This window comes from Orbicella franksi, chromosome 7 (assembly GCF_964199315.1).
Source record: "Orbicella franksi chromosome 7, jaOrbFran1.1, whole genome shotgun sequence".
Classification (NCBI taxonomy): domain Eukaryota; kingdom Metazoa; phylum Cnidaria; class Anthozoa; order Scleractinia; family Merulinidae; genus Orbicella; species Orbicella franksi.
This window is the reverse complement of record NC_138151.1, coordinates 27286371-27312016: the sequence shown is the minus strand read 5'-3', so window position 1 is coordinate 27312016 and position 25646 is coordinate 27286371. Positions and strand designations below refer to the sequence as shown.

The window sequence follows — 25646 nt, the reverse complement described above, 5'->3', positions numbered from 1 at the left end:
CATTCATGTTGAATTACCATTTTTTAAAAATCTTTTCCCCTTATTTATTTATTTATTTATTTATTTATTTATCTGTCTGTTTTTTTTTTTTGTTTTTTTTTACACTATTTCTAATAAGGTTATTTCGTTAAATTCCGGATGAACAGGGGGGGATTGGAGGTATGAGCGGTGTTGTTGTATTTATTGGGCTTCGTTAGGTTGGTTAATTTAGTTTCAGGGCGCGCAATTGAAGCAGCTCTCACAACATGACAAACATCACTGACAGCTGCATAGCTCCCACGCATGCTTACTGCATTAACATTGTAATTTTTACTTTTTTTCTGTTTTACCATATCTAGAATAGATACCTGACAAAGCGTCTCTATTTTGAAGTTTTACACTCGCAGTGACTTTCGCCACCCAGGAGCTAGTAACAATGGGTACCCTCCCATTAATTGTTTTGGTAACTGCACATGTTACTTAAGGTCTGGTCCAAACGGCGCTCCACTCATGTCCCGAACCATACTTGATTAAGTTCGACTTTAGAGCGACTTTGGAGCGACGGTTGGTTCAGACGGCGTACTTGCGTCGAACTTAATTCGGGAAGGTGGTGGTGACAATTTTCGACGAGAAAATATGCGTTCTGAATTCACGAACTCTGTCCAAATAGAAAAGCTGTGACTAACATTTCGCTGTTACAGCAATATTTAGGGAAGCAAATTCAAACTCAAGGTTCAGTGTTTGTATTTAGACAGGTTTTCTCCCGGTTAATTCGACTTGTTGAAGGGAAATCTCATAAGCTGGGCTATTATCACGAAGAAAAAGCAAAAAATGAATTTGCGCTTAACCCTTTGAATACCAAACTTTCGCCAAAAAATACCGTTTTTAACCGTTTAGTCAGGTTTTTTAGCTGCCACGACGCTAAATAAGTCTAATTTTTGCTAAAAAAAAAAGCTTTTTTTTTTTCTCAAAGGAGAGACTTTTCGAGGATTAGGTACAAAATTGAGGAAAACTTCAATTCCGGGCATGCGCATAAGCCAAGACTTTTTTTTTTTTGCCATTAACCGTTCTCAATAGGCCCTTTGCACGATCCGGTCACATGGTACAAAATCACACAAGCTGGTGAGCAAGTTCCGTAGTGGGACTTCCAAAACAAAGGCAGCTCCAGGTGGACTGGTACGAGTTGCATTGTTTTGGAAGTCCCACTGTGCAAATTGCTCACCAGCATGTGTGATTTTGTACCATGTGACCGGATCGTGCAAAGGGCCTATTTCGTTTGTTGGCCCTTTCCTTTCTGGTTTTCTCGGCCCTTTTACACTGGCTACCTTTAGCACTGTATGTTCTTTCTGGCTACAGTGAAAAGTTGGATGTTAATCACCGGCGAAGCCTAGAAATGGACCTTGATCAATCATAGGCGTTGTGGACCATTTTACCAACGTTTTTGCACCAAAACTGATAACGTTGTTTTTCGATTTGCGACGTCGGAATGTCCTCGATATCTAAACCTGACCATTGTGCGGAAAGGGCTAGCCTAGCACTACTATTTGCTTATCAAGAATATCTGATGACATTTAAATTGATGACGTCGCAAGTGGTACAAAGAGCACGACCATTAATTACGCGTATATTTGCGTAGTTGGTATTCAAAGGGTTAAGAAACGCGCTGAAACAGTCCCGTTTCTTACAAATCGAAGGGCAACCCTAAAACATGGAATCCGGAAACCGGAATCCGGAAACCAGAAACCGGAATTTTCGAAAATTTAAGGTGGCTCTGAACCCTAGCTAAAGAATTTTTTTAAAACTTTGCCAAAAGTTGTGTCTTATCATGCTTATCAAAAGTTGATAATATTAAAAAATTTCACCGTGCCGTTTTTGACTAATAAGCCCCTAAAGCTGTAATTAAGGATGTTTTTTTAGGTCATACTGTTGCTATGGTAACCTATTGCGTCACGAAAATGATAACAACGGGTTCACCAATAATTGGGCAGTCTTTTGATACCGTGATTGTAGCATCAAGTGATAAAAGAGGTTATTTATGACCCATCAAAATCTAAGTGTTGGAAACTGTGTTGAGCCACCTTAATAGAGGTATAAACAAAACAAAATCACCCTTGGGACGGCAAGAAGCTGACTGCGACCGCTCAATAGAGGTTTTTATTACAGTGTATAACTCACAATTCTTCTGCGATTTTGTCCGCTGGCTGCCAACATACTCGCACTGTTTAAATATGGAGCCGCGAATTTGATTGGCTCTCTCATCGCTAGCAAAGGCTCCTTATGATAGAAGATGATTGCGTGTAGGTTGAGAAAGGGAAAAATATTCCTGTGTTTGATCTGCGAAGAGCAGTGGTTCTACAGATCCATACAGACATATTCTATTGCAACGTTAAAATACTAAGTTTGGAGGATGTAGCTTGATTAGAAGACGCTCAATTAATTTTTCTAATTTTCCATACATTTGTTTGTAAATTTCACTTGGTAGACGCGGTTCGCGGGGAAAAAAATACAGACAAATGTATCGAAAATTAGAAAAATTAACTAAGCGTCTTCTAGCCAAGCTACATCCTTCAAACACGGTGAATACAATCTTCTACCTAGTATTTTAACGTTGCGATTCACAAATTATGTAATTTGTGAAAATCGGTATTGACATAAATTAATATTTTGCCGACACGGAACGGAGAACTGGGTGGAAGAGTAGTACGCGAAGGTTCATGGGTAGTACGTTTGTAAAAAGAGACGGTTGAGAAACTTGTGACATTCTACGGTCAGCCTTGCCACTAGCACTTTCCCATAAGGTTTATTTTTATTGTGTAATTAGCGTCATATGATTTGTTTTTTCATTCTGTTGTTTATAGATCAACCTTAAAACCCCAAAGGTGGCGCCACTGCATTTGGTCGGTCTAGCAAGAGGTTTTTGGGGTTTACGTGTCCGGCTTTGGCGCATGTAGGACGTTACTTGATATATCTCTTAACCACTTTGTTGTAAGCTAATTGTCGCAAATAAAACATATCTTGGGTCTGGCTGACCAACGCCCTCATGCCTCAACCTTTGAGTGTGTTCGGTTGTGTAGTGAAGGCAAAATGTGTAAAATTCGATTTTGCAAAAAGTTATTTGCCATCGGATTCCCATACAAACACTGTAATTTCTGACCGCTTTGCCCACCCGTCAAGATGGCGTCGAAAACCGTGATAAGGCCTATTCCCTTCAAGGATTAAAAAAAAGGCCAAAAAAGGAACTAAGGTAACTATGGAAAAATACGAAAACCAAGGAACACAAAAATTAAGACTATGAAAACGCATGAGGCCTACATTCATTTGACGATTTTTTGAATGGATACTGTGAGAAGAAATTAGACGAAGATTAACCGTGAGAATGAACTAAATATAAGAACACAGGATAGCTTATGGAAGACTGTTTATTTAGCAAACTATATTCTTCACCTTAAGATTTCGCAATAACTGACAATGATGAACGTGACCATTACATTTTAAATTTTACAGAAATGAATTCATTTAACAACCCATATCTGGTGCGCCATCATTACTAAAATTGAAATTCTTATTTATTTATCTTGTCATATTATCAACATGTTAAATAATTTTTTTCTTTTTTTTTTTAACGACTCCCAAGAACTGAGACGAACGAATTCGCGGAGTTGTCGTCGAAGGAAATAAAATGTCAACTAGAATAACTACTGACTATCAATGGTGCCTACATTCGGAGGTCACTCCATTTAGTACGGATGCATGAAATGCTCATGGAAATAAAATCCTTACAAACATAAGAGAATGAATTTTATCGCACTAGTATATATTACGTTATGAATGTAGTTAAATGTAATCTAAAGGTAGATTTCGACATGCCTTTGCTCCGATTTTCTTGTAATGTACGAAACTGGTGAAAATTGCAATAACCTATTTGTTTCTATTCGAACAATTCTTCCGCATCTAACTTAAATTTACCAATGTGGTAGCAGCTTAACACTGAATTTTACAAGTAAATCATAATTCACTTAATAACTGCTTTCAAGGGGTATATCTTAAAATCCCCAAGCGTTACTTAAAATGTCAGTGCACAAAAAAAAGCCTCTTGACAGCACGCGTCTGTAAATATCGAGAATTTTGCGCCAGGACCAAAAATTTAAACCAACTTATGTAACGCCTTCGAGAGGTTTATCATGAAATACCCCACGAGCCACTTGAATTTTTTTCTGTTTACACACGAACCTTTTAGCGAGTGTCCAAGAAATGCAAGTGACTAGAGGGATTTTCCATGGTGTAACACGAGAGAACGTTGCATAACTATTTTATACCACGCCATAGAAAATAACACAATCAAAGCGACATACGCGCGGACATGATGGGAAGGTTGGATGTAATACCGTCGAATATACAACGGCTTTTCTGTATTTTGATTGGCTGTGTTTTCTACGGCATGGTATAAAAATGAAGATGATACAGTTGCATGAAAAATATGACCAAAACGTAAGTGACAAACTGTGTTCAAACGATGGTATAAATAGTCATTATAGAGGAAAGATAGCTGTAATTGTCCTAAAACAACTGATTTCTCATATCTACTCGTAAGGCGTGACGGGTTAGGAGCGTTCGTACTTGGAAAGCCCGTCTCCATTTTTCCTTTCCATCGCCTTCTACTCGTTTCTTGTGGCACTCGAGTTCTTTTTTACGTGAAAGAGGTCCATCGATAAACATAACTGCTCCAACCTCCTGCCTCTTCACTTTCGTCATTTTCAGCTCCTAAAAACAAAAGTGATTTTCAGTTTGGAACACGGCAAAGAAGCTGTAAGGACCCCTCCACATTGATGTGCTTTTATTTTTCCCGTCGACATTAAAATAACTAAAAAACCTTTATCGTTTCCATCGAAAATGGAGACTTTTGGTAACTTTTCCGAAAGAGCAAACTATTTCAAATGTACCTTCATCATTCTGGTGTAGAAGAATGGAAACGAGGACTTAACAAAAAGACAATGCTGTGTATCTTGTGAGGAATCGATTAACCATCATCAGCTTCCCTTTTTACTCTCAGGTAATGCCAAATCCAAATTGCTTTCGGAGCAGATGAAAACGGGAGTAAATAAAAATACTTTGTCACGTTTCCGGTAGGAACGAAAACTGATTTTCAAAAAGGCTTTAAATATTACTTTTAGCATAAAGAATTTGCAACCGGAAATTCAAACCAACCTCGTGCTTGTTGTATCACCAGGTCCTTCTCGTCCTGACTGAGCTTCAACATGGTGGTGAGGACTGGAACCAAGTGTTCTCGTTCGCTTGGACGACACTTCAAGAACTGTAATATGACGTTCTTTAGGTACTCCAGGTTTGCAGACTCTTTCTCTCGCTCCTGGTTTCTTTCCAGTCTTTGAAAAAGCAAATAGATTAACATTTGAATCAGTTACGCTATTGATTGTATAAATGGATAGATGGGATATTCGCAAACTCTGAAAACGTCGACGGAATGTTGAAACCCACGATTCTGAAGCTGTATAACAAACTGTTTAATATGTGCGGATGTAAAATACATTGTTCAACCACGTTGCTACGGTTGCATACCTTCTTATCTCTTCCTTTAACACTTTCGCCTGCTCTGTCAGTCTCATAGAAGTCGCTTCACTTTCACGCAACAACTGAAGAAACAAACGGAAAAAACACTGTGTTGAGATGGTTCCTTTTTTCCAGACTGTACTAGGCGTTTCCTCGCGCTGCTCTCCGGCTTACTAGACGCCAATAGCTTCTTACAGGCGTTCAGTTAGTTAGGGGGCGCGGCGCGAAAAACGGCGAGCGACAGGGGAGACGCGCGGCGCGGGAAGTTCGCTCACCGTTTTTCGCGCTACGCCAGACTAACTGAACGCGTGGAAGAGGCTAAGTCAATGATCAACAAACTATTTCTCGACAGTTTTTTCCGCCCCAAACTAAGCAATTTTTCAGGTTCCGTAGTTGGTCCGGAGATATATGACCGATGTAAAAGTCTGCTTGAATCAACTTTACTATAAAATATTTGCCCTGGAGTTTATTTGTGTTAACCTGCATTAACATTCAACCAGTATCATGCACTCCCTTTCCCATTCTCAAAAACACAGCTTTACTACGTAATCACTATAATTATAATCAAAATAATAAACACACTAATAAGTAAGTACTCAACGAATTACCTCTGTTAGATGTTCTACTTTCTTGTTAGCCGTTGCGATATTTGAGAGAAGCAGGTTTTCGTCCAAGGGAGGACCTCGTAATGCTGAAGATAAAAACATCAATTGTTAACCCAGATCTTTTCTGCGCAAAACTTCGTTCGTATTTTGTGAAAAGACTTTTTCTGTATATCTCCTTTTTGTAGGCTGAACAACTGAGAACTTGTTGCAACTGTCTATACCTAACACACAAATTGAGAACTAGACGCAAGTTTTTCACAATTTTTCCAGCAATCAACACCATGAATTCAGAACGCTTAGAAAAAGCAGGATCCCCTATACTTGTCAACACCATCATATTCAATTGGAAACGGTTCATTTACGGCGCGAAAAATTACAGGATAACACGTGACAAATCTCAAAATAGCAGCCAAACTCACGCCTTCGATTTCTTACCTTCATCGCTTCCTGGGGTCAACGGACTTTTCGGAGATGTCGGTGAAAGTATTTTCTCAAGAGTCGAGGCGATGGACGGCGTTACTGGTGTAGTGGGAGGAGAACTGACCTGAAAAGACAGGAATCCTTTCATTACGAAGTGCTGTATACAAAAGGTCACGCAAGATTTGGGTTAGGCTGGGCTAGGTCACGCTACACTAGCTGGCGCACCACCAGGCTACCCTAACGCGTTTCACTTGAAGAAAACGCTAGATGTTTGAAAATGGACAGGTAAAATTTCGCCAAAAAATTGAGGTGATATGTGATTAAGTCACTCTGGTAGAGTACATTTTCTGGTACATTTTTTTTTTCCCACAACAAACAAAAATTAATTCCCATTTTTACGAAACCCGATAATATCAAGGGAAGGTAGGTCGACAAACTGAAGTCGTGATTGGTACTTTAAGTTTGTATCCTGTTTACCCAAGCAAACAACAGGTTTGTTGCCATTGGTTAAGGGCGGGGTGGGGGGGGGGGGGGGCACACGCCGGATTTAAGTCAAGGAGGGTTTTACCGGAAAATGTACAACTACTAAAATTTAAACGAATTTACATCCGGGACCACTGGGGCGTATTTTCCATATCCTCAATAGTGAGGGTATCGATGACGTCATTTCGCGCCATTGCATTGCACAGCTGCCAAAACTTTGCAAAAGCCGGTTGAAAGATGGCGAGCAATAGGAATGTCAAATTCACTGAAGCCTACATAAAATCGTTCACTGAGGAGCACGTAAATACCAAAGGTGCCAAATTGAAGAAAGAAACTTCCTGTGGCTAAGAACTATCCAAGGGGTCTCTTCGAAGTAAAGTAAAGGAGAGATATTCAAGATATTCCAGCCGCCGAGCTTCAGTCTCGTTGCAGACCAATATCTCACTCGTACATATTGTTTTTGCTACTATCTTACTGCCACCGTGTAACACCCTATATGTATGTGTCAAAAGGAATCTCTTACGAGATCAACTCACCATCGGCGCGGAGTCTGTTTCTGCTAATTCACTTTGATCCATGCCCTAAAGACGAAAAGGAATGAAAAACTCAATGTTTGTCGGGTACAATTACGAAATGTAAGTACGAATTGCAACTTACCTCTCCAGGCCTCCGCTCCTCTGTTGCCCTTTGCAGCGCGAGATCTGGTGGCGAACGAGATCTGACTATGGCCTGCTGGGACTGTTGTTGTTTTTCCTGCTGTAACTTGCTGTACTTGTTTTCAGCTTCTGTCAGTTTCTGTTGCACTCTTTCCAACTGTGCCCGGTGTTCTTCTTGAATGACGTCGAGTTTTTCCTTTGATACAACAATCAGAAATAATTCGTGTCACCGCGCAAAACTGACCAAGATGTTCACTCTCCCTACAATACTGATATACTGTTAAGCAGGCAGGTAAAGAGAATGAGAGAAATGATCACTGAACTAGGGTGAGATGCGGTCTTGATGTACCAACAAATGCGGAACTCACGCTATTAAATAACGACCTATCCAGATCTTCACAGGACTGACAACACACAATCCACGGAAAAGGGTAAGATTCAGTAGGTTAGCTTGTAAACCACTGGACAGTAATTTCTCACTTGAATAGCAATATCCACCTTATGAGCAACTGGAGTTCGGCTCTCCACATACGAGAAACCCTTTCCTTTGGGTATACTTTTCAGTCATTAATCTCGGCAATCTCCAACCCCTGCCATCTCGAACTATTTCGCGTTTTTCCTGAGAGTTCAAAATAGCGGAATTCAAGTGAACAATTATTTCACGTCAGTCATTGCTCCTCTGTGTAGTGTAACGCTTCTATATCCTCTTACCTTAAAAGTAGCGGCCACAGACTCATTCTGGAGTGTCATGTGTCTTATCGCCTCCAGATGTTCCTCGTTGGTAGCGGTTCTTTCTGACTTAAGTCGCTCAAATCTATAACACAAAAGAAATGCTTACAACACACAAAACCATAAAATTTGAGGCGTAATTACTGTTCAATCTGAAGTAAAGTGCAAGTGAAATTTCTTTTAACACGATTTAGATACTAATTATCAAATATTGATTATTATAATCCATCGAATATTTTCCGCTTGCACACGATTGGTCTGAACGCGCCACGTGATTGAAAATGCCACAGCCAAAACTGGCGAATATCCGAGTAACATTTCCTAATTTTTAAACCTGCGCGTGCCGCGAAAAAATAGTTGAAGGACAATGAACACCATGTTCTTTGATAAAATTCACGAACGAACGGCGGCGACAGCCTGCGTCCTACTGCTGTTTGTCTCAGGCAACGTCCACACTACAGCGGAGAAAGTTGAAAACGCAGCTTTATTTCTACGGTTAGGCCTACCGTCCACACTACATGTAATCCGTCACGAAAACAGAGCTTTACCAAAACGCTCTTCAAACCGGAGGAATTTGAAAACGCCGGCTTTGCGTTTTCGTGTGGAGGAAAAAAAATTTGAAAACAGACTGAGCTTTTTGAAAACGATGACGTCACGATAATCACGTGATTTCCCTGACCGAGTTTTCCTCAAACACAAATCCAAAATGACCGGTGATTGTAGCGTTTTAAAAATTCCTCCGGCGTAGTGTGGACTGAAAACATTTGATGCCTTTTCAGAGGGAAACCTCCGTTTTCAAATTCCTCCGGCGTAAAGTGGACGGGGTGTCACTGTATTCCACAGTGGTGTTACAAACTGTGGAGTGCTCATGAACACGTTTCAGAATGGCATTAACCCTGGTTTGGGAATGGGACCACAAAACACACAGAAAAAAATCTCTTCTGATTTAAACCACGACCTCTTGTGAATAGATCTTGTTTAAATTGATTACCTGTCTTTCCAGTGGGCTTCCTTGTTATCTATATCTTGTATCAGTTTACTGTGTCTGGCTGTTAGTCTCTCGTGTTCAGTCTCCAATTCATCATACTCGCTTTGAAGCATGCTGCATTTCTCACTTGAAGGAGATAATAAGACAGAAAATGAACATTAAGGGTCACGAAAACGACACCAGTACCCAATTTTCTCGAATAAAAGCGTGATCTTCCGGATAGATATATAAATTCATAATAATAATGATAATGATAATGATAGTGATAATGATAGTGACAGTGATAACGATAACGATAACGATAACGATAACGATAACGATAACGATAACGATAACGATAACGATAATAATACAGTATTTAAGAGAGGAAGCCACATCAGCCTAAGCTCCTTTTCATGGGGTTCCTCTATCCTGGTCGAATATAATAGGAATTTTGAGATGTTGCTTTCTGTGGACGAAGAAAAACTGGAGAAACCGGAGTAAAACCCTCGGAGCAAGGCGAGAACCAACCACAAACTCAACCCACACATGGCACCAGGCCGAAATCGAACCCGGGTCACATTGGTGGGAGAAGAGCACTCTCACCACTGCGCTATCCCGCTCCCCGAGATTGGTAAAAAGGACTCCTTGAGGAATTAATATTCCAGGAATAATAAACTTTAGATATAATCATAAGATCTTTAGCTCTAAAAAATAGTGAATAAAAATTCTAATAAACTCCAGCCTCGAAAACACTGCAAAAGTCAAATAAACCCCGGGTGCGTTTAATCGAGAAAATCCGGTATATCATATTGTTAATTTTACAACACTCGTAATATCTTCTATTAGAGAATCACTGTCGGACAATCTTGACTACGGAAGTGAAATTGCTCGTATTTGAGTTTCATGCTTGTTTGTCTTGACAAACCGTGATGTTTAAATAGTATAACAACCCGCAATCTATGATTTAACAATATAGTTTTTTTTTTTTTTTCAGGACCAAAGACCCAACATTACTTACTTCGCTTCTTGTAGTTTGCTCTTCATCTGTTCAATACCCTGCTCCAAACGCGTTCTACATATCCAGCGAAAAAAAAAAACATTTATTCAAATCCAAGCATAATTATAAATCAAACAAACCAGGTACATATTGGAACATTCTCCTTGAACTTAACTGAGCTGTGGTGACGATGTTATGAATTGTAATGTATACAAACCTTTCGGAGTTCTCCAGTTCAGGCGGCTGAGGGGTGGGTTTAGTCTTCTGTTGTTTGAGGACACTGTGGACACGAGTCTGAAAACACCAAGCAAGAAAAACACAATAAGATACAGACTCGCACAGAAGTCAATACTACATATATACTACATAATCTGCACTCTCAACGGGCTCTATACAAAAAAAAATCATATTGAACACCCTCCTAGAGAAGTGGAAGTCGACAACTATCTAAAAGCCAAGCTGTGCCTCGTTATTTTTGAAGAGCTTTTCAGAGGCACGGCACATGGTATCTTCAGTAGACCCGATAAGGGCAGAGTCCCCGTTTCCCAGAGCTAAATAAGCCCTAGTTTGGTCAGAGAAGTGTTGTGAAGTAACGAGACTGATATGTTCGTATGACGTCATAATGACGTGACAGAGTGCTTGCGGGTGTTCGCGCTATTTTTGTTGAATAACAAAAATTGAAAACTCTTCGGCACTGTAACCTACCTTGTAGCTTTCAAACTCGGCCCGCGTGGCTTCATGGGCCAGTTTGGAGCTTTCCCATTCTGCCTTCATTTTGGTTAGCTTAGCCTCCAGTGTCTCTACACTGCGTTTGTTGCTCTCTGTCGATGAACGAAGCTGCGAAGAGAAGACAATGATGCTTGAGGTTATTCTAAGCGTCTCTTTTTCGTGCGTTTTCCGTTTCCCTTCACTAATTGCCAACTAACACACTTCTGTTTAGCTACAAGTCTGCACACACAACTTCACTGGTTTCCCTAGCATGACGGGACTGAATGTATAAGAAACAACCTACTTACTTGTTGCTGGTAGCTTTGGCTTTCGGCCGTTAGAGAAGACAACTCCACCTAGAAGATTAAACAGGAAAATTCATCACATAACGGAGAAATTCCTCGATTAAAATATACATTGTTTGAATCGTAAATATGGGCTTTTCCACTCACACTTGCATCTATGCGTTAGGTGACGAATCGTCGTTGTATCTCACGGCAATTCTTATTACTCAATAAAGGGAAAGTAATTTCAATTCGTTCCTGAATACTGAGTCATTCTTCAAAGTCTCAGGAAAATCTGAATACTCTCGTTCATCGACTAATCAGAATGAGACCACTATTTCTGAATAATTATTTAAGTAAGTGCCTGTTCAGCAAAGTCTGAAAATACTACGAAAATCAAAAGTATTTAAGGGTAAAACAGCGCAGGAACCAGAATGAACATTCCGAGACTCTAACAAGAATTCACCTAAAATAAAGAAAAACGAAAATTAAAATTGGGGGGAGGAAGGCATTAAGAAGCACAAATGAAATAACCTTGTATTGCTCTGCCTGTTGAGTGGCGGATTCCAATTGTCCTTTCAACCTTGATTCGATTACATCCTGTTCCATTGTCTAGAAAAACAGTAGCAATAGACTTGTATTATTTCACCAAAGTCTAGAACGTTCCACGTAGGCTAAGTCACGCTATGTTACCTGACACTGCTGCGTCACGCAAAGCTTGGTCACTGTTTGGTTTATTCTAATCATGCACCTCACAGACTGATCTAAACTTGACTTATAATGGTCCGTCATATATAATCGTCGTTTGCCCAGAAATGATCACATCTCTTGGATTATGCTATACTGTTTTTAAATTATTCTACTGTTTGTGTAACTGGACAGGACAATGGATCAGGGGAGAGGTGCTTAGGGAGGAGGGTCCGGGGGGAAGCAAGTGAAGAGAAGCTTGTTAGGGAGGGAAGGGGAGGGAAATCTTCGTACCTGCTTCTTGGCTTCTGTGAGTTCTTTCTTTGTTTTCACCAGCATAGACTTCATTTTCAGCGCTCTCTCCTCAGCTTGTTGCCGTTGACTGTCAACCATTTCTAAACACAAGCAAAATGGAAATCCTCAGCCAGTTTCTAAGTATTCGCACTATTGTGTTCTTCGACTGGCTGATTTACAAAAACCAGTACTTGCTCACAAAATCAAACGCTCGCTTAAAGGAGATCAGTCACGTTATTTTGAGTTACTTTTTGGCCAAGTAAATAGAAGGAAACCTGAAAATGAAAGTTTTCTAGGATAGAAAAACACCAAAGAGAGAATGATAAATTATAAAGGGACAAGAATGGTTAAGGATGGAGAAGATTAACACGGATTACAAACGACGAACTTGAAAAATTGAGGCTAAACTTTTCAAGATGCGCAAACTGTGAATGAGCTCTTTTAAAGTGCGCTAAACGTATGCAATGATGCGTTTTCAATCTTCTTGGATTGCAAAGTTCAATCCTTTTTAACTGTCCTCACCGATCTGTGTTTTGAAGTCGTCTGCTCTCTTGTCCACTCTAGACACCTCGTCCTGTGAATCTTGTAATGCCTTCTCTTTCTCCGCAAGTTTGGTTTGAAGCGCCTCCAAGGATTTCTGATAATCCTCCATTTCCAAGCTCATCAAGCTGCTTTGATTTGCTACCTAGGAGTTTAATGGACAGAATGATTTGTCAGATGAGTGTTCGTATATCGAGTTAAACCTAGTATGCATTCCAGACGTTTTCTCTGAGTGGCCACCGAATTGGTCTCGTTTTAAGTTCTTCAGAAGAACATGGAGAGTGGAGGAGAGTTACAAAGTTAGTCTTAAAGTATAACTCTCTCTGCAATAAGTTTATATACGACCATTCTAATACATGATCGAATTCAGCGATCAAGCCTGTAATAGACAGGAGAAAGGAGACAGCCAGTTCAATAAAAGGCAAATCTTCTGCGTGTATGAATATTGACACTACTTAGTAGTCCTCCCGGACTCAGACCCTCGGCCAACCGTAAAGTATTTAGAAATGTACTAAGAGACGTGGACATCAGCTGCCATATGTAAAATTTTTTTGTTTTTCTTATTTTACTAATGCAAAGTTTTTATCTGTACAATTTATGTACATTTTTATATTCTTAAACATTCTTAGATATTTTACAGTAACCATGTATCCTTAGATAGTCGAGTTTAATATTTATACGCAATTGTGCATACATTTTTACTTTGTTATTTTGTTTTCTTGGCGTACCTGTAAACTAGCTGGTGCGTCCTGTAGACTCTGCTTATCAAGTCTATGGGACGCACCGTTTCCATAGCTAAGTGCGTTGTCCAAGTAAAATAAACTGTCTCTGTCTATGTACAATGTCAGCAGCGATGCAGACATCGTCCATATAAATAGAAATTTGCCAAGATAATTATTACCGGCGAAGAATTTAAGAATCATTTCCAAGAGGAATGAATTTGGCATGAAAGTAGCGCCACATTTGAGAAAGAGAAACTCACAAAGCCCTCTGTCAAAACCTTTCGCATGTTCAAGTCAAAGTCACAAACAGTTGTACCTTTTCAGCAGCTTCCAGTTGCCGTTTAGTTGTCTCCAGTTGATTTCTTGTCTCCTCGTGACGTCTTCGTTCTTCTTTCAAGTCTTCGTCCGCGTTTTCCAATTTACTCGAGAGCTGATAAACAGTAAACATAATTAAAATCAACGCAAAGATTACATACAGCTTCTTACACACGCATTGCGTGCCTATATTTGCTAGCAGAGAGGACTGGGGATGAACCAAGTTTCTGTACAAACCTCTGAATTTTCCTTGTGTATTTGTTCCAGATCCGTTGTTGTCCCAGAAAGTTCTTTTTCAAGTTCAGATCTTTCTTGTTTATTCCTGATACTCTCTGTTCTCAGTACCTGAGACGACAAAAATTAGAATCGAGGTTACAAACTAGTGCTCTCTCGAGGTACACCGTGGAATATCCAACGAGTCACTTGAATTTTCTCGGTATAGGGGAATCCTTGTTTACAATATTTGCCTCATTAGCATAAGCAATTCAGTTTCTGATGGAGCTACAAATAAATCAGTTCTGAATATTGAAAGATCATCGCACGATTAACTCTGCCAATGAATATGAGCCCGATGTATTGAATGCTTTTTGTGCAACACGGGTTTAAACACTCAAAATTTTACAAAGAACGTATGAGCTCATTAGCGCTTTTGCCAGCCAGAAATTTTGTAGTTTTTGAAAGACAATATCTCCTTCAATATCACACCCAAAGAGCTAAAAATTTCACCATGTATTAAGTTTCACTAGCTCTTTAGCTGCCTGGAGTCAATTCAGATCTAACATGTTTAAATATACATTCCCTCAGTTTTCCCTGAGTGACCATAGCAAAAAGCTAATTAACGCTTTAAAACTGATTTATTAGTAGTTTTTATTGACAATAATAAAACGGTCACTCGATATCAAAATTTACTGGCGATCAGCGCGCGAATGCAAGTGACAAATTTTAATAACTTTGGGCTTTGCGTTTGCCTGGTCGATAAAACATTTCTGTCGATAAAACATCACTGTGACTGACGTTGCACGAATTATTTTCCCGCGCTTTGCGCTGGTAGCGTATTTTCCCGCGCTCACCGTTCTTCTGCAAATGGCACTGAGATGTTTAAGGGGGACAAAAAAAAAAATAATTTGATGACTATCACCTCAACTTCTTTCAAAAATTCCTGAATCTGTGTGTTCAGTTTTTCTTGCTCAGCTTTTGAATCATTCCGCTCTCTCTCCACTACCTGTGAATTAGACGACAAACTCAAGTTAATTAAATTCATGTTACTGAAAGGCTAAAAGGATCCTATCAGATCTCAAACAAAAAAACCTAGTTACCTTGAGTAGCGATTCATAATTCTTGTTCAAACTTTCATTTTCTGTCGACAATTTTTCTGCTTCTTGGCGGATGTTTGCCAGTTCCTGTTCGACCTGTGACACATTACGGGTGGAGCTGGCTGAACTGCAAATAAAGTTTACCACATAAGAAAATATCTCTCTTCACGGACAAAAGTCATGTCAAAAATTATGAACGAAAGCTTAAGTTGATGTTCGCGGCCCTTACTTTGAAAGTCACGCAAAGATTGAATCCCTCTTGTGGTGTTAGTAGAAGAAGCGTTGCGTCAAGGAAACCGACGTATACAAAAAGTGACGAAGTCTTGGGTGTTCGAAATTTCAGACACACAATGGCATACCTTGATTTCAATCGGTATGGCAAAATCCTTATATCAATCTGCTTCAATTCACACAATACACACTTTTCTATAGCTTTCAAGACTAGGATTTCTGATTGGAGTTCAAACTCTGACTCCCTTTCGGCTGCCTACACTCGCGCGCTTTCATCAACTGTCTATTATTGTCACCGATTTGAACTTACTCAATTGTTCATGAGTATGGACACGAGTTTTCACTTACGCCCTGCCTCGTTTTTATCCTCGTTAGACCCGAGCTGGAAAGTTCTGTCAACTCTGAGCAAATTTGATCGTCGTTTAATTTAGACTTCTTGTTCTTTATTAAGACTAGCACGAAGAACAAGTATGGCCCTGCCAAATAGCAAATGGCCTCTAAACATGAACACAAGTCAATCGTCAAGTTCTGTTACTAGGACAACAAGGCAAGCATTTTACTTAACAATCCCTTCATTTTGTTGCCTCTCTATTTGGTCAACAAGGCAACTTACTTTGTCTTCTCTGCTTCCAGTTCCTCTTGCAGTCTGGTCAGTTGAGTTTGCATTTCCTATGAAGTTCAAGCACGGAAAATTGGATCTCATTTAAGAATTCTCACCAAACAAATTGCATTATGCACTAAGCCAGAGTTCAAAAAAAATTTCTCTTCTTATGCTTCACAGAAAAAAATCACGTAACTGTCACGCGAAAATCTTACTGTCATCAGCATTACACTTAATTAAGTGAACAACACAACGTCCTGGTCCATCACGTGACCCTCCTAGTAGTCACGCAACACTACTCCTGATCCGACCTGATATGACGCTAAGGGGTTACGTGACAAGCTAAACCAACTACTGCAAGAGAAGTCACTGGTTCAAACGCTGTTATACCTGATACTCATTGCCTTGTTTTAGAGTTTCTTCTTGCTGCTCAACAAACTTAGCGTTCAATGTTTGGGCGTCTTCTCTCAGTTCTTGAATTGTGGAAGTCAGTTCGTCCTTTTCATCCTTCCACTAGACATAAAAAGACAACAGAATAAATGATGCGATTTCATTTAATAACTTAATTGTCAAACTATCCGCGAGTAACATGTACAAAAGACAAACCTGTTTCTTGTGATTCTCCAGCTCTTTCTTCGCCTTTAACGCGACTTGTTTGAACTTGTTCATTTTATCATCTTTCTCTTTATTTTCTTTCTCCAATGCATCTGTACAATGTAAAGAAACGACAAGGTAAGTGAGGTAAACGATACTGGACGTAGAAGTTTGAGCTGCAATTCAAGACAAGCTAATAATGAAACCAATATGTGTCCAGTGAAGAAAACTATCCCAACCAAAAAGTTGCATCTTCGACTGATCACTGATGGGAAAGCGTGGAAAATCGCCACAGAAAGCGCGGTAAAATGGCCTACGCAACAGGTGTTACATCTGATCGGCTGAAAGAAAAGGAACCCTTATCTGTTTGGATAAATCTAAAGAAAAATAGTTAAGCCAGTCAGAGCACAATGCCCACTCAAAACCTAAGTCATTAGGAAAGAAACTCCTTCCCACTGCGCGAAATTTCTCGATATTTTCCTATTCGTTTTCCTTATTTCACTCATCAACATTTGATTACCCATACTTATAACAACTTCATAACTCACCTCTAGCCTCCGCGATGGTTTCCAGTTCTTTTTGTAGTTCCTCTATCCTGTTTGTAAACTCATAGACTTCTCGAGCGCCTGATTCCATCTCGCTACTCAAATTGGACATGGCATTTTGCACAGACTCCACTTCTGTTCGCTTTTCGCTCAGCTGAACCTCAAGATTTTTCACCTCCATTGCTTTCGCTTCGAGGGCTGCGTTCAGTGATTGAATACTCGTTTCAAGGGACGAGATTCGCGCAGCGTTTTCCTCCATTGCTTCTTTATGTTTCCGAAGTTCTTCGTCTTTGTATTCAATCGTTTGATTCTTATCGGAAATTTCATTTTGCAATTTGCTCAATTCCAGTTGCTGAGCTTCCATTCTTGATTCCGCGTCAGCGATACAATGTTCTTTTTCCTCATTCAACGCTCTCAGCTGCTGCACCTCTTCTTCTTTCAAAAGAATATCTTTATCTATAGAAGCAGTCTGCTGTTCAAACGACTCCAGCTTTTTCTTCAATTTTCGCAGCACCTCCTCCTTAGAAGCAATTGTTTCATTAAGAGAATGAACCTTGCTGCAAAGTTCTTTCCTCTCCAGCTGAAGTCTCTCATTCTCTTCTTCCCTTTCTAGGACGGACAGATTCAATTTTTCGTTAAATTCCTGTAAAGTCTTTATTTCGTTGTCCTTTGACGCGGCTTTTTCGTTAAAATCTGCTATATTTTTTGCTTGTAGCTCTACATCCTCCTTCAGCTTGTCGATGGTTTCGTCTCGTTGTTTACAAGTCTTGTCAAGCATCTCCCTCTCCTCGTTGTGACAATTAATCAATTCTTCCAGCGAACGTACTTTCGACCTCAAATCTTCCCCCACTTCTAACTGCTCCCGTAATTTCTCTTTAACATTGCTATTATTCTCTCCTTTTTCTTGCAAACTCGATTGCAGAGTTTCAACTTCGACTTTCAAATTTTGTACTTGCTTCGTGAGTTTGTCGTTCAACTCCTTTGAAGTCGCTAAGTCCATAGAGGTTCCTTCCACTTTAGCATTCAAACTGTTCACAACCTCTTGAAAGTTCTCCAACTCTTTGTCTTTTTGGTTAAGTCTTTCTTTACAATCTTCAATTTCAGCATCCTTGGCCTGAACGCTCTCGTTCCATTTTTCAACGCTCGATTTCAGGGCGGTGAATTCCTCCTCTTGTGCTGTTAACTTATCAGTGGATTTTCTTCCTTCTTGTTCTTTTTCCTCGAGTTTATCGCTCAATATTTTCACCTTTTCTTGCGATTTTAGTAAATTCTGCTTCAGTTGTTTCACAGCTTTAACAGCTTTCTTAAACTCTTCCTCTTTACTTCCCAACTTCTCGGAAACACCGTTAAAACTCTCCTTAAGCGTCTCCAGTTCATTTTTCTGCTGTTCAAGACTCGCTGATAACTCAGTTATTCGATTATCCTTCTCTTCCAAATTCTTGTTCAAACTCTCGATAGTCAAGGCTAGCTCTTCCTTCTCGCTGCTCAATCCCTGTAAGTTCTCGCTCAGTTGGCCCACAGACTGACTCATGGTCTCCTTTTCCACATGAAAGACGTTCAATCTCTCTCTCAATTCCGCAAGTTCTTTATCCTTTGACACAAGAGATTCTTTTAGCGCGTTAAGTTCGGAGTTCAGTTTTTCCGCTTCTTTCTTGCTTTCTTCAAGTTCACACAATGCCTCAGTAAGTTCGCTTCCTTTTTCCTCAAAAGATGTATTCAGTGTACTGACCGTTTCCTTCAAGTTTTGATTATCCTGCCAGGAAACAAACAAAAATTACAAAAGCAGAGAAAGTTTAGAAACAGCTTTTTTAACGTCGCAAGGGCAAAAATAGTAAGCCAATTTCATTTGGAAAGAAACGTCGCCCTTTCTTTGAGAAGCTTCAGTTGTTTATCAGTTACAGCAAAAGATAGGCTGTCGACTCTGTGACTCTTGGACACAAGATTCCTTACACGATCACCCCTCTCCGATTCACATGTACTGTATGATGTCAAACAAGAGACCATGATCGTCTCTTGTGTCACTGTAGTATTTTCAGAGTCCTTATCTTCCTTCAATGACGCTTCTGCTTATAAATTATTGGTTTGAAAGTATCACCATGCAATGTTCTCATATCCTGTTTAAATTTTCACATACAAATTCCCTTTCAAATAAAAGCACAGCAATTTTTTGAACCAAAACAAATACAAATACCTTACTTCCTTCCTGGAAACACATTCCTTTAATTTTACGTTGTTAATTTTTCATTTTCGTCTATTGCGTGACTCAAAAGACGTTCGTTACGTGATTCATTATGCTTCCACACCTGTAGTCTGTACAGATTCCTTTAGCTTTTCATTATTAATATTCATTTTCGTGTTCCATGACACACGTCTGTTGCGTGACGCATTATGCTTTAAAATCTGTAGTCTGTACAAACATTCCTTTCATTTTTCATTGTTTATTTTCATTTTCGTGTTCCGTGACATGCGTAAGTTGCGTGACTCACCTGCTGTAAGCCGGTATTAATTTCTTGGAGTTCAGAAAGCTGTTGATAATGTTGCGATTCAGTGGACAGTTGACCAGATTGGATTTCTGCTAGTCTTCCAGATAAATCCTAAACATCAAAAAGAAAAAAATATCTATGTTGTCACAATTTTGCTTCAGAATATTTTTTTACATCATTAAACAAAACGATATTTCAGTATCAATACATTAATAAGCAGACATGGGAATTCACTAAACAAATATACATGTACTGTTGTTTTCAACTAGGAGAAATTGACCTGATGGACTACATCACGGCAGCATCCTGAAAACTACCATTAAAATAATTCAGTAATGAGATTTAAAACTTTGAACATGTGTCAATAGAGCGACTTCCTACGCCATTTACTCAGCCGGAGCAACTTCAATGATTTACATTTAATCGTTGTGTGCAGTTCACAGGTAGCCAAACAATAAACCGGCACCATATGTATGGTAGCCTACCTGCAGACCTCAAAGGGATACAACTCCCTTGCATTTCACATAATCGTTCTACAGGAGCCGTATAGTGCGTACATGTATTAAGAGTAATTATTCTAAGTCATTCTTTCAAAATATACAGCATTACCTCAACACAGTCGACCAAGGTACAATATAAGAAACTTAAACCGACCAAAAAAATGTTTAAGAATTGGGAAGATTAAGACCGTGGGATTTCAAACAACGAACTAAATAGGCGACACTTTTTAAAGATGGGTCATTAGTTTATATAGTGCGTGTAATAGTCACGAACAATGAAATGGCTTGTTGGAAGCCGAGAAGAACTTCCGCTTTTATATTGAAATGGCTACACCGCTGTTGCTAAGACTTCATTATCAACCCTCAAAGACGGTAAGAAAACAAATACTCAAGGAATTAAGTCGTGAAGTATTCTACCACTAACCTTGTGTTCCTTCGACAATACATCAAACTGAACATGTACATCATCCAATTCTTCGTGAAGTTGTTCAATGTAATCATTCAGCTCCTACAATGACACAAACACTGAAGAAGTCAGGGCTTTACTAAAGGGTTGTTTGTAAATATTTTGAGATAGCGGAATACAACACTGGAACGGTGAACAAGTTACTCAGTTTAACAACGGCGGGAGGAAGGAAGATTTACAGATTCAGTGGATTTCAACGCTACCCCGCCATGCGGTTACTAATCGCACCAATGATCGAACTAGAAGGACACAATTGAGATACAGGAGTAAAAAGATGTTATTTCCTGATAGAATCGAATACTTGGGGCAGAAACGGCGGCTACATCTGCATAAACAAGTCAAACATACAAGCAGGCCAGTCACGAGAGCGTCAGATCGTCCCACATGGCACAGTAACATAAAACGACTGACGAAATCATTCTTACCTCAGGCATAAACAGTATTCACTGTTCAGTTTCCTGCACGCTTTCACCAAGTTTTTTAAGGATTGTATCTTACAGAGATCTTTGAACTTTTAGTCTTTGACATCTATTGATAAGTACATTCATTCCGTGGGACCTCAAAGAAGTGAAATTATATCCTACTCCGGACTGAATGGTCTAATTGCTTCGAAATATTCCCTTGACACTCGATGATAGCGTGAACAGGAAACTACTGCATACTTCAAAGGCCAAAGGTTAATTGAAAATTCATATTCCCTTACATAAATTTGGGGAGTTTGTTAAAAATAAAATTGCCCGCAAATCGAGTCACTACTCTAACTAAATCTTTGAAAGGTGGTTGGAAAAGCTATAAGAAAAAATACGATAAACAATTTAAATAAAATAAACTTATAGGCAAAAGGCATCAAGGTCTTTGAACATAACTGGGCTATACATAGGAAAATCTAAATAAAGCAATGTATTACTCCGTGAGACAAAAACCGTAAAACTCCAGTTTAAGCTCTGCACCCCGCTTATAGGACCATGTAAACTGAAAAAAACAAAACAAAACAACAACAACAAAAAAACTCTTCCGCTTTTAGGCCGCTTTTATAAGCCCACAAAAACCCTTATGAAGCTGTATAAACCCAAGGCTTATAACCGGAATTTTGCGGTACCACATAACAACCGCTGACAATAGGACCAATAGCGTGACCCATAATGGATTAGCATACCGACGCGACAATGCAAATTTAGGTACAACGTCACGCAATCTAAAAAATGACACTTTCATAACCTGAAATTCATCGGATAATATTTTACCTTTTTCTCTCTCAATTCATCGTTGTATTTAGCTTGTAAATCGTCCTGTGTTCTGAATAACTCTTCGATCTCGGCTTCTTGATGCTGAATAAGGGAAAAAAATCCAAAACAAGCAGTTAACAATGTGGTGCAATAAATGTTTTGCTGACGAAATGAGATACAAGTTGAAGTCGCTATTAGTGTCAATACTAAATCACAAAAAAATCGTAACACATTAATCTAAATTATCACAGATAACGCGGCATAACGCCGCTAGCACACACATAATTGACCGCATATTAAACGAACAGTCTGATATGTACATTTATATTGCTTTCATTTGCAATAACAGAAGTTCTGCAATTTTTTCCTCTCTGAGTTGTAATAAAAGATGGTTTGCTTTATAATTTGTTTCCCAACAACAAAAGTATGCATATCAAGGAAAGAGTTACCCTAAACTAAGCTGAAACGAGTGATAACCTCTTAAAAACAAAACATAATTTACATGAGTCCACAACACGGACAGAACATACGAGTTAACGAAACTCCGAACCAATCCGAAGTAGAAGTGCGAAAATGGCAGACTAAACAACACACTTTACCGCAATAAACCACCACTCGGTGAAAACTTTAAATACTCCGTGAAGTTCAAAGCTAAGAAGAGATATTTTCGTGAGCGAAGGCTTCGTTGTAAGCAAACAGAACCACGTAGGTCGCTTGAACAAATACTAGTATGCAAATTTCTTAGTGAAACTTTTTGTTTTACTTTTGTTTTACAACTAGACAGGGGTCTATTAACGCATCGCCAGGTGAAAAAAACTTATTACGCTCAAAAGTTTGCGCAACCGCTAACTAAATATTTAACACGGTATACAGCCGAATATCATTAAAAGTAAACTTTATTTTATTTCCCTGCAATAACCGCATTATAAAATGACGCGCTTGGTAGGGCACTTTGCAATTAGCAGATTATATTTTCACCTTAAGCTTATAAAGTGCCAATGTTTGCCAGACATGCTAAATTTACAGTTACATTATTTTGGTAAAACGAACGAACGCCAACGACTTGTCTAAACACCCTGAAGAAACATCGCACAAAGGTCCAACATAAATATGACTGCAAGGCAATGTCCCAGTTGGGTAGCACCAATACAAAAGTTTCAATTCGAACTCAGTAATCTGCGTCTTCTGTTTTTAAAGCTATAGGCATAACATTAGTGTTGCTTATATAAGCTTATATACTGTCTCGTCTTGCCAATTATAAAGAACATTGAAATGGTGCAGGTCTCCAGTATATGAAATGATGGTTTGGTCTGTCTAACAAACAAGACGGTGGCAAAATATAGAGCACTCGAAAATTTGTCATGCAAATGTGACCTGTGTTGCTTGGGCAACTACTCGAACGAGGACCGCGGGCTCATGTAGCTCTTCAAGATTGGATATTCCCCTGGTTGAGATGAAATGAAGTCAAGTCAGCAACACTTTGAGGTACTGAGTAACATTCACTGATGCGGAGAATAGGTGACCGGGTGACCAAACCTGTATTTCCAAAACAGTTCTCAAAAACAACGCCGGTCGTATTTCCAATAAAATATTAAAACACGCGAACAGCACATTCAGAGAACTGCGTTAGAATTAAATCTTCGTAAACGAATTTCCTCGCTTTTTTAATTTAATTCTACAAGTCGGTTCACACAATTGCGAACTGCCATTTCAGGGGAAATAGATAAATCGATAAATATTTATTACATCATTTGAATCATTTTGAAAGCGATAAACGAAAGTTGGAACTATTCTTTACCACAGAACTGCACTGTCCGCCCTCAAGCGATAATGAAAGTTTGCTTACGTAGACCGTAATTTAATTCAGATAAGAAAAATAACATTTCGCGCGAAAACTCAACCAACCAAACTTCTGGAAGATACTTCATTAAACCTAGTATAGCGGCCGCCATTTAACAGATTAAAGAAAACGAGGAAGCTATAAACCTTGAATTACCAACGATGAATAGCGCTGGAAGGTAGAGTATCCAAACAATGTCGTGGTTACCTGTAATAATAGTCCAATGAATTAATTTCAAGGAATACTTACAGCTTTTTCCTCATTCGCTTCCTTTAGATCCTTTGATAGTTGTTTAGCACTATTTTCCAATTCTTGAATTATTCGCCGAGATTCCTGCAAAAACGGAACGGCACAAGTTCTATACAGTTTACCGCAAGACGAAAAACAGATTATTCCTAATAATAAAAATAACACTTGAAACACACAGTCCACCGTTAACTTTCGATCGGCAGTACTGGATAAAAGCTGAGTCAATCCTTTTGCGTCGAGTAATTTAGTTAGAGGTGGTAACTTTGAATGTACAGTGGAGGATAACGAAATACAAACGCGACTTACAATTAAAAAGAGCCTTATAACAATCGAATTCTTCTGAAAACGTTTCACGCCGTTCCGTCACCAAGCAACTAGCCTCCCTAGCAGTCGTTTCCTGCCCAAACGCGCGACAGTGGCCTCTACCCTCTTCCTATTTTTGTGGGTGGGGGGGGGGGGGGGGCTTTCGCGCCCTAAGCCTTTGTGTGCCTCTCAAGCTTTTCGTTCACCTCTCGTGCGCTTGGGAAGGAAACGACTGCTAAACAGGATTAGCAGTACAATATGAAAGTACTCGACAGTTTTCATTTGAATGGTCACACACTATAGGGTATCATTTAAAGGCTTAAATGTGAGAACCCCCGTGTACAGCAAAGTAAGCAGTACCACACGAAAGTCCTGCTCGAAAGCGTTTATTTGAATGGTCACACATTAGGGTTTTATCCAAAGACTTAAATGTTAGAACCACCTTGTACAGCATTAAAAAACATTACCACATGAAAGTTCTGCTCAAAAGCTTTCATTTGAATGGTCACACACACTTGGTTTATGCGCAGATAAGAAAGAGCTAAATATATTGCGGTGAGGTTTGGCTCGGGGAATGAGAGGTGAAAATAAAAGGGTTGGTTGAAACGAAAAGCTGAAATAAGCTGAGTGGGCTTATGATGGCCGGAGAACAAAAAGGTGGTGATCGCGCGTGTAAATGCGTGACTTTCTCACACGTACGAAACACTGACACGTCACAAACCTCCAGCTTGTTGTTGAGTGTCGTTTGCTGTTCCTCAGTAAGAGACAGCGACTGCTGCAGTTTTTCTTTATCAGTCTGGGCAAAAATCAACTGCTGACGCAAATCCTGGGTGGAAGAGAAGGAAAAAAACTCAATTGAATTGAATCCCTCGTACCTTAACCCTGATATATTATACGATTTTGCACTTTCGTAATGAGCACCATAGAACTAAGCTCAAAGTACAATTGCCTAGTAAACCAATCAGAACTCAAAACAAAGCCAAGGAACTGTCGTCAAGCGCGGGAAATGATGTTCACGGTGTTTTGTGCGGGAAAACGTGTTCACGACGTCTTGCGCGGGAAAACAAGTTCACGGCGTTTTGCGCGGGAAAACATGTTCACGGTGTTTTGCGGGGGAAAACATGTTCACCGTGTTTTGCGCGGGAAAACATGTTCACGGTGTTTTGCGCGGGAAAATATGTTCATTGAGTTTTGCGCGGGAAGACACGCTCGGCAAAAGCGTAGAAAATACGTCACTGGTGTCAAGATCAGAAAAGCACAGTACAGGTGTTAAGTTCGGGGTAAACAAATTTAAGGTGTCAAACGTTGCTAACAAATCTAACTTACGTTGAACGCAGGAAA

The 25646-nt window shown here is 39.5% G+C and overlaps 1 protein-coding gene across 5 annotated transcripts in view; it reads right to left on the bottom strand.

The window, feature by feature from the left end:
• Positions 1-2067: 2067 nt before the first annotated feature.
• The window catches only part of LOC145493864 (uncharacterized), a 61277-nt gene continuing 37698 nt past the window's right edge, over positions 2068-25646 (bottom strand). Inside the window, exons 33-62 of one of the 5 annotated variants that reach the window (XR_014050192.1) lie at positions 25027-25131; positions 24003-24086; positions 21932-22015; positions 20646-20729; positions 19725-19832; positions 17242-18991; positions 16706-16806; positions 16490-16612; positions 16112-16167; positions 15271-15394; positions 15093-15176; positions 14192-14299; positions 13956-14069; positions 12900-13062; positions 12378-12478; positions 11931-12008; positions 11421-11468; positions 11110-11241; positions 10622-10698; positions 10426-10479; positions 9429-9551; positions 8420-8522; positions 7710-7904; positions 7589-7633; positions 6585-6693; positions 6153-6235; positions 5554-5627; positions 5185-5360; positions 3220-4740; positions 2068-2240 (exon numbers count right to left, since the gene is read on the bottom strand). Coding sequence is in view for 1 of the 5 variants with exons in the window: in XM_081473338.1 (XP_081329464.1) it covers positions 4667-4740; positions 5185-5360; positions 5554-5627; positions 6153-6235; positions 6585-6693; positions 7589-7633; positions 7710-7904; positions 8420-8522; positions 9429-9551; positions 10426-10479; positions 10622-10698; positions 11110-11241; positions 11421-11468; positions 11931-12008; positions 12378-12478; positions 12900-13062; positions 13956-14069; positions 14192-14299; positions 15093-15176; positions 15271-15394; positions 16112-16167; positions 16490-16612; positions 16706-16806; positions 17242-18991; positions 19725-19832; positions 20646-20729; positions 21932-22015; positions 24003-24086; positions 25027-25131 (4560 nt within the window). In the remaining 4 variants the exon portion in view is untranslated. Of the gene's footprint in view, positions 2241-2527; positions 4741-5184; positions 5361-5553; positions 5628-6152; positions 6236-6584; positions 6694-7588; positions 7634-7709; positions 7905-8419; positions 8523-9428; positions 9552-10425; positions 10480-10621; positions 10699-11109; positions 11242-11420; positions 11469-11930; positions 12009-12377; positions 12479-12899; positions 13063-13955; positions 14070-14191; positions 14300-15092; positions 15177-15270; positions 15395-16111; positions 16168-16489; positions 16613-16705; positions 16807-17241; positions 18992-19724; positions 19833-20645; positions 20730-21931; positions 22016-24002; positions 24087-25026; positions 25132-25646 lie in introns of those variants that run through there. The other 4 variants (XR_014050190.1, XR_014050191.1, XR_014050193.1 and 1 more) reach the window with 4 other exon arrangements.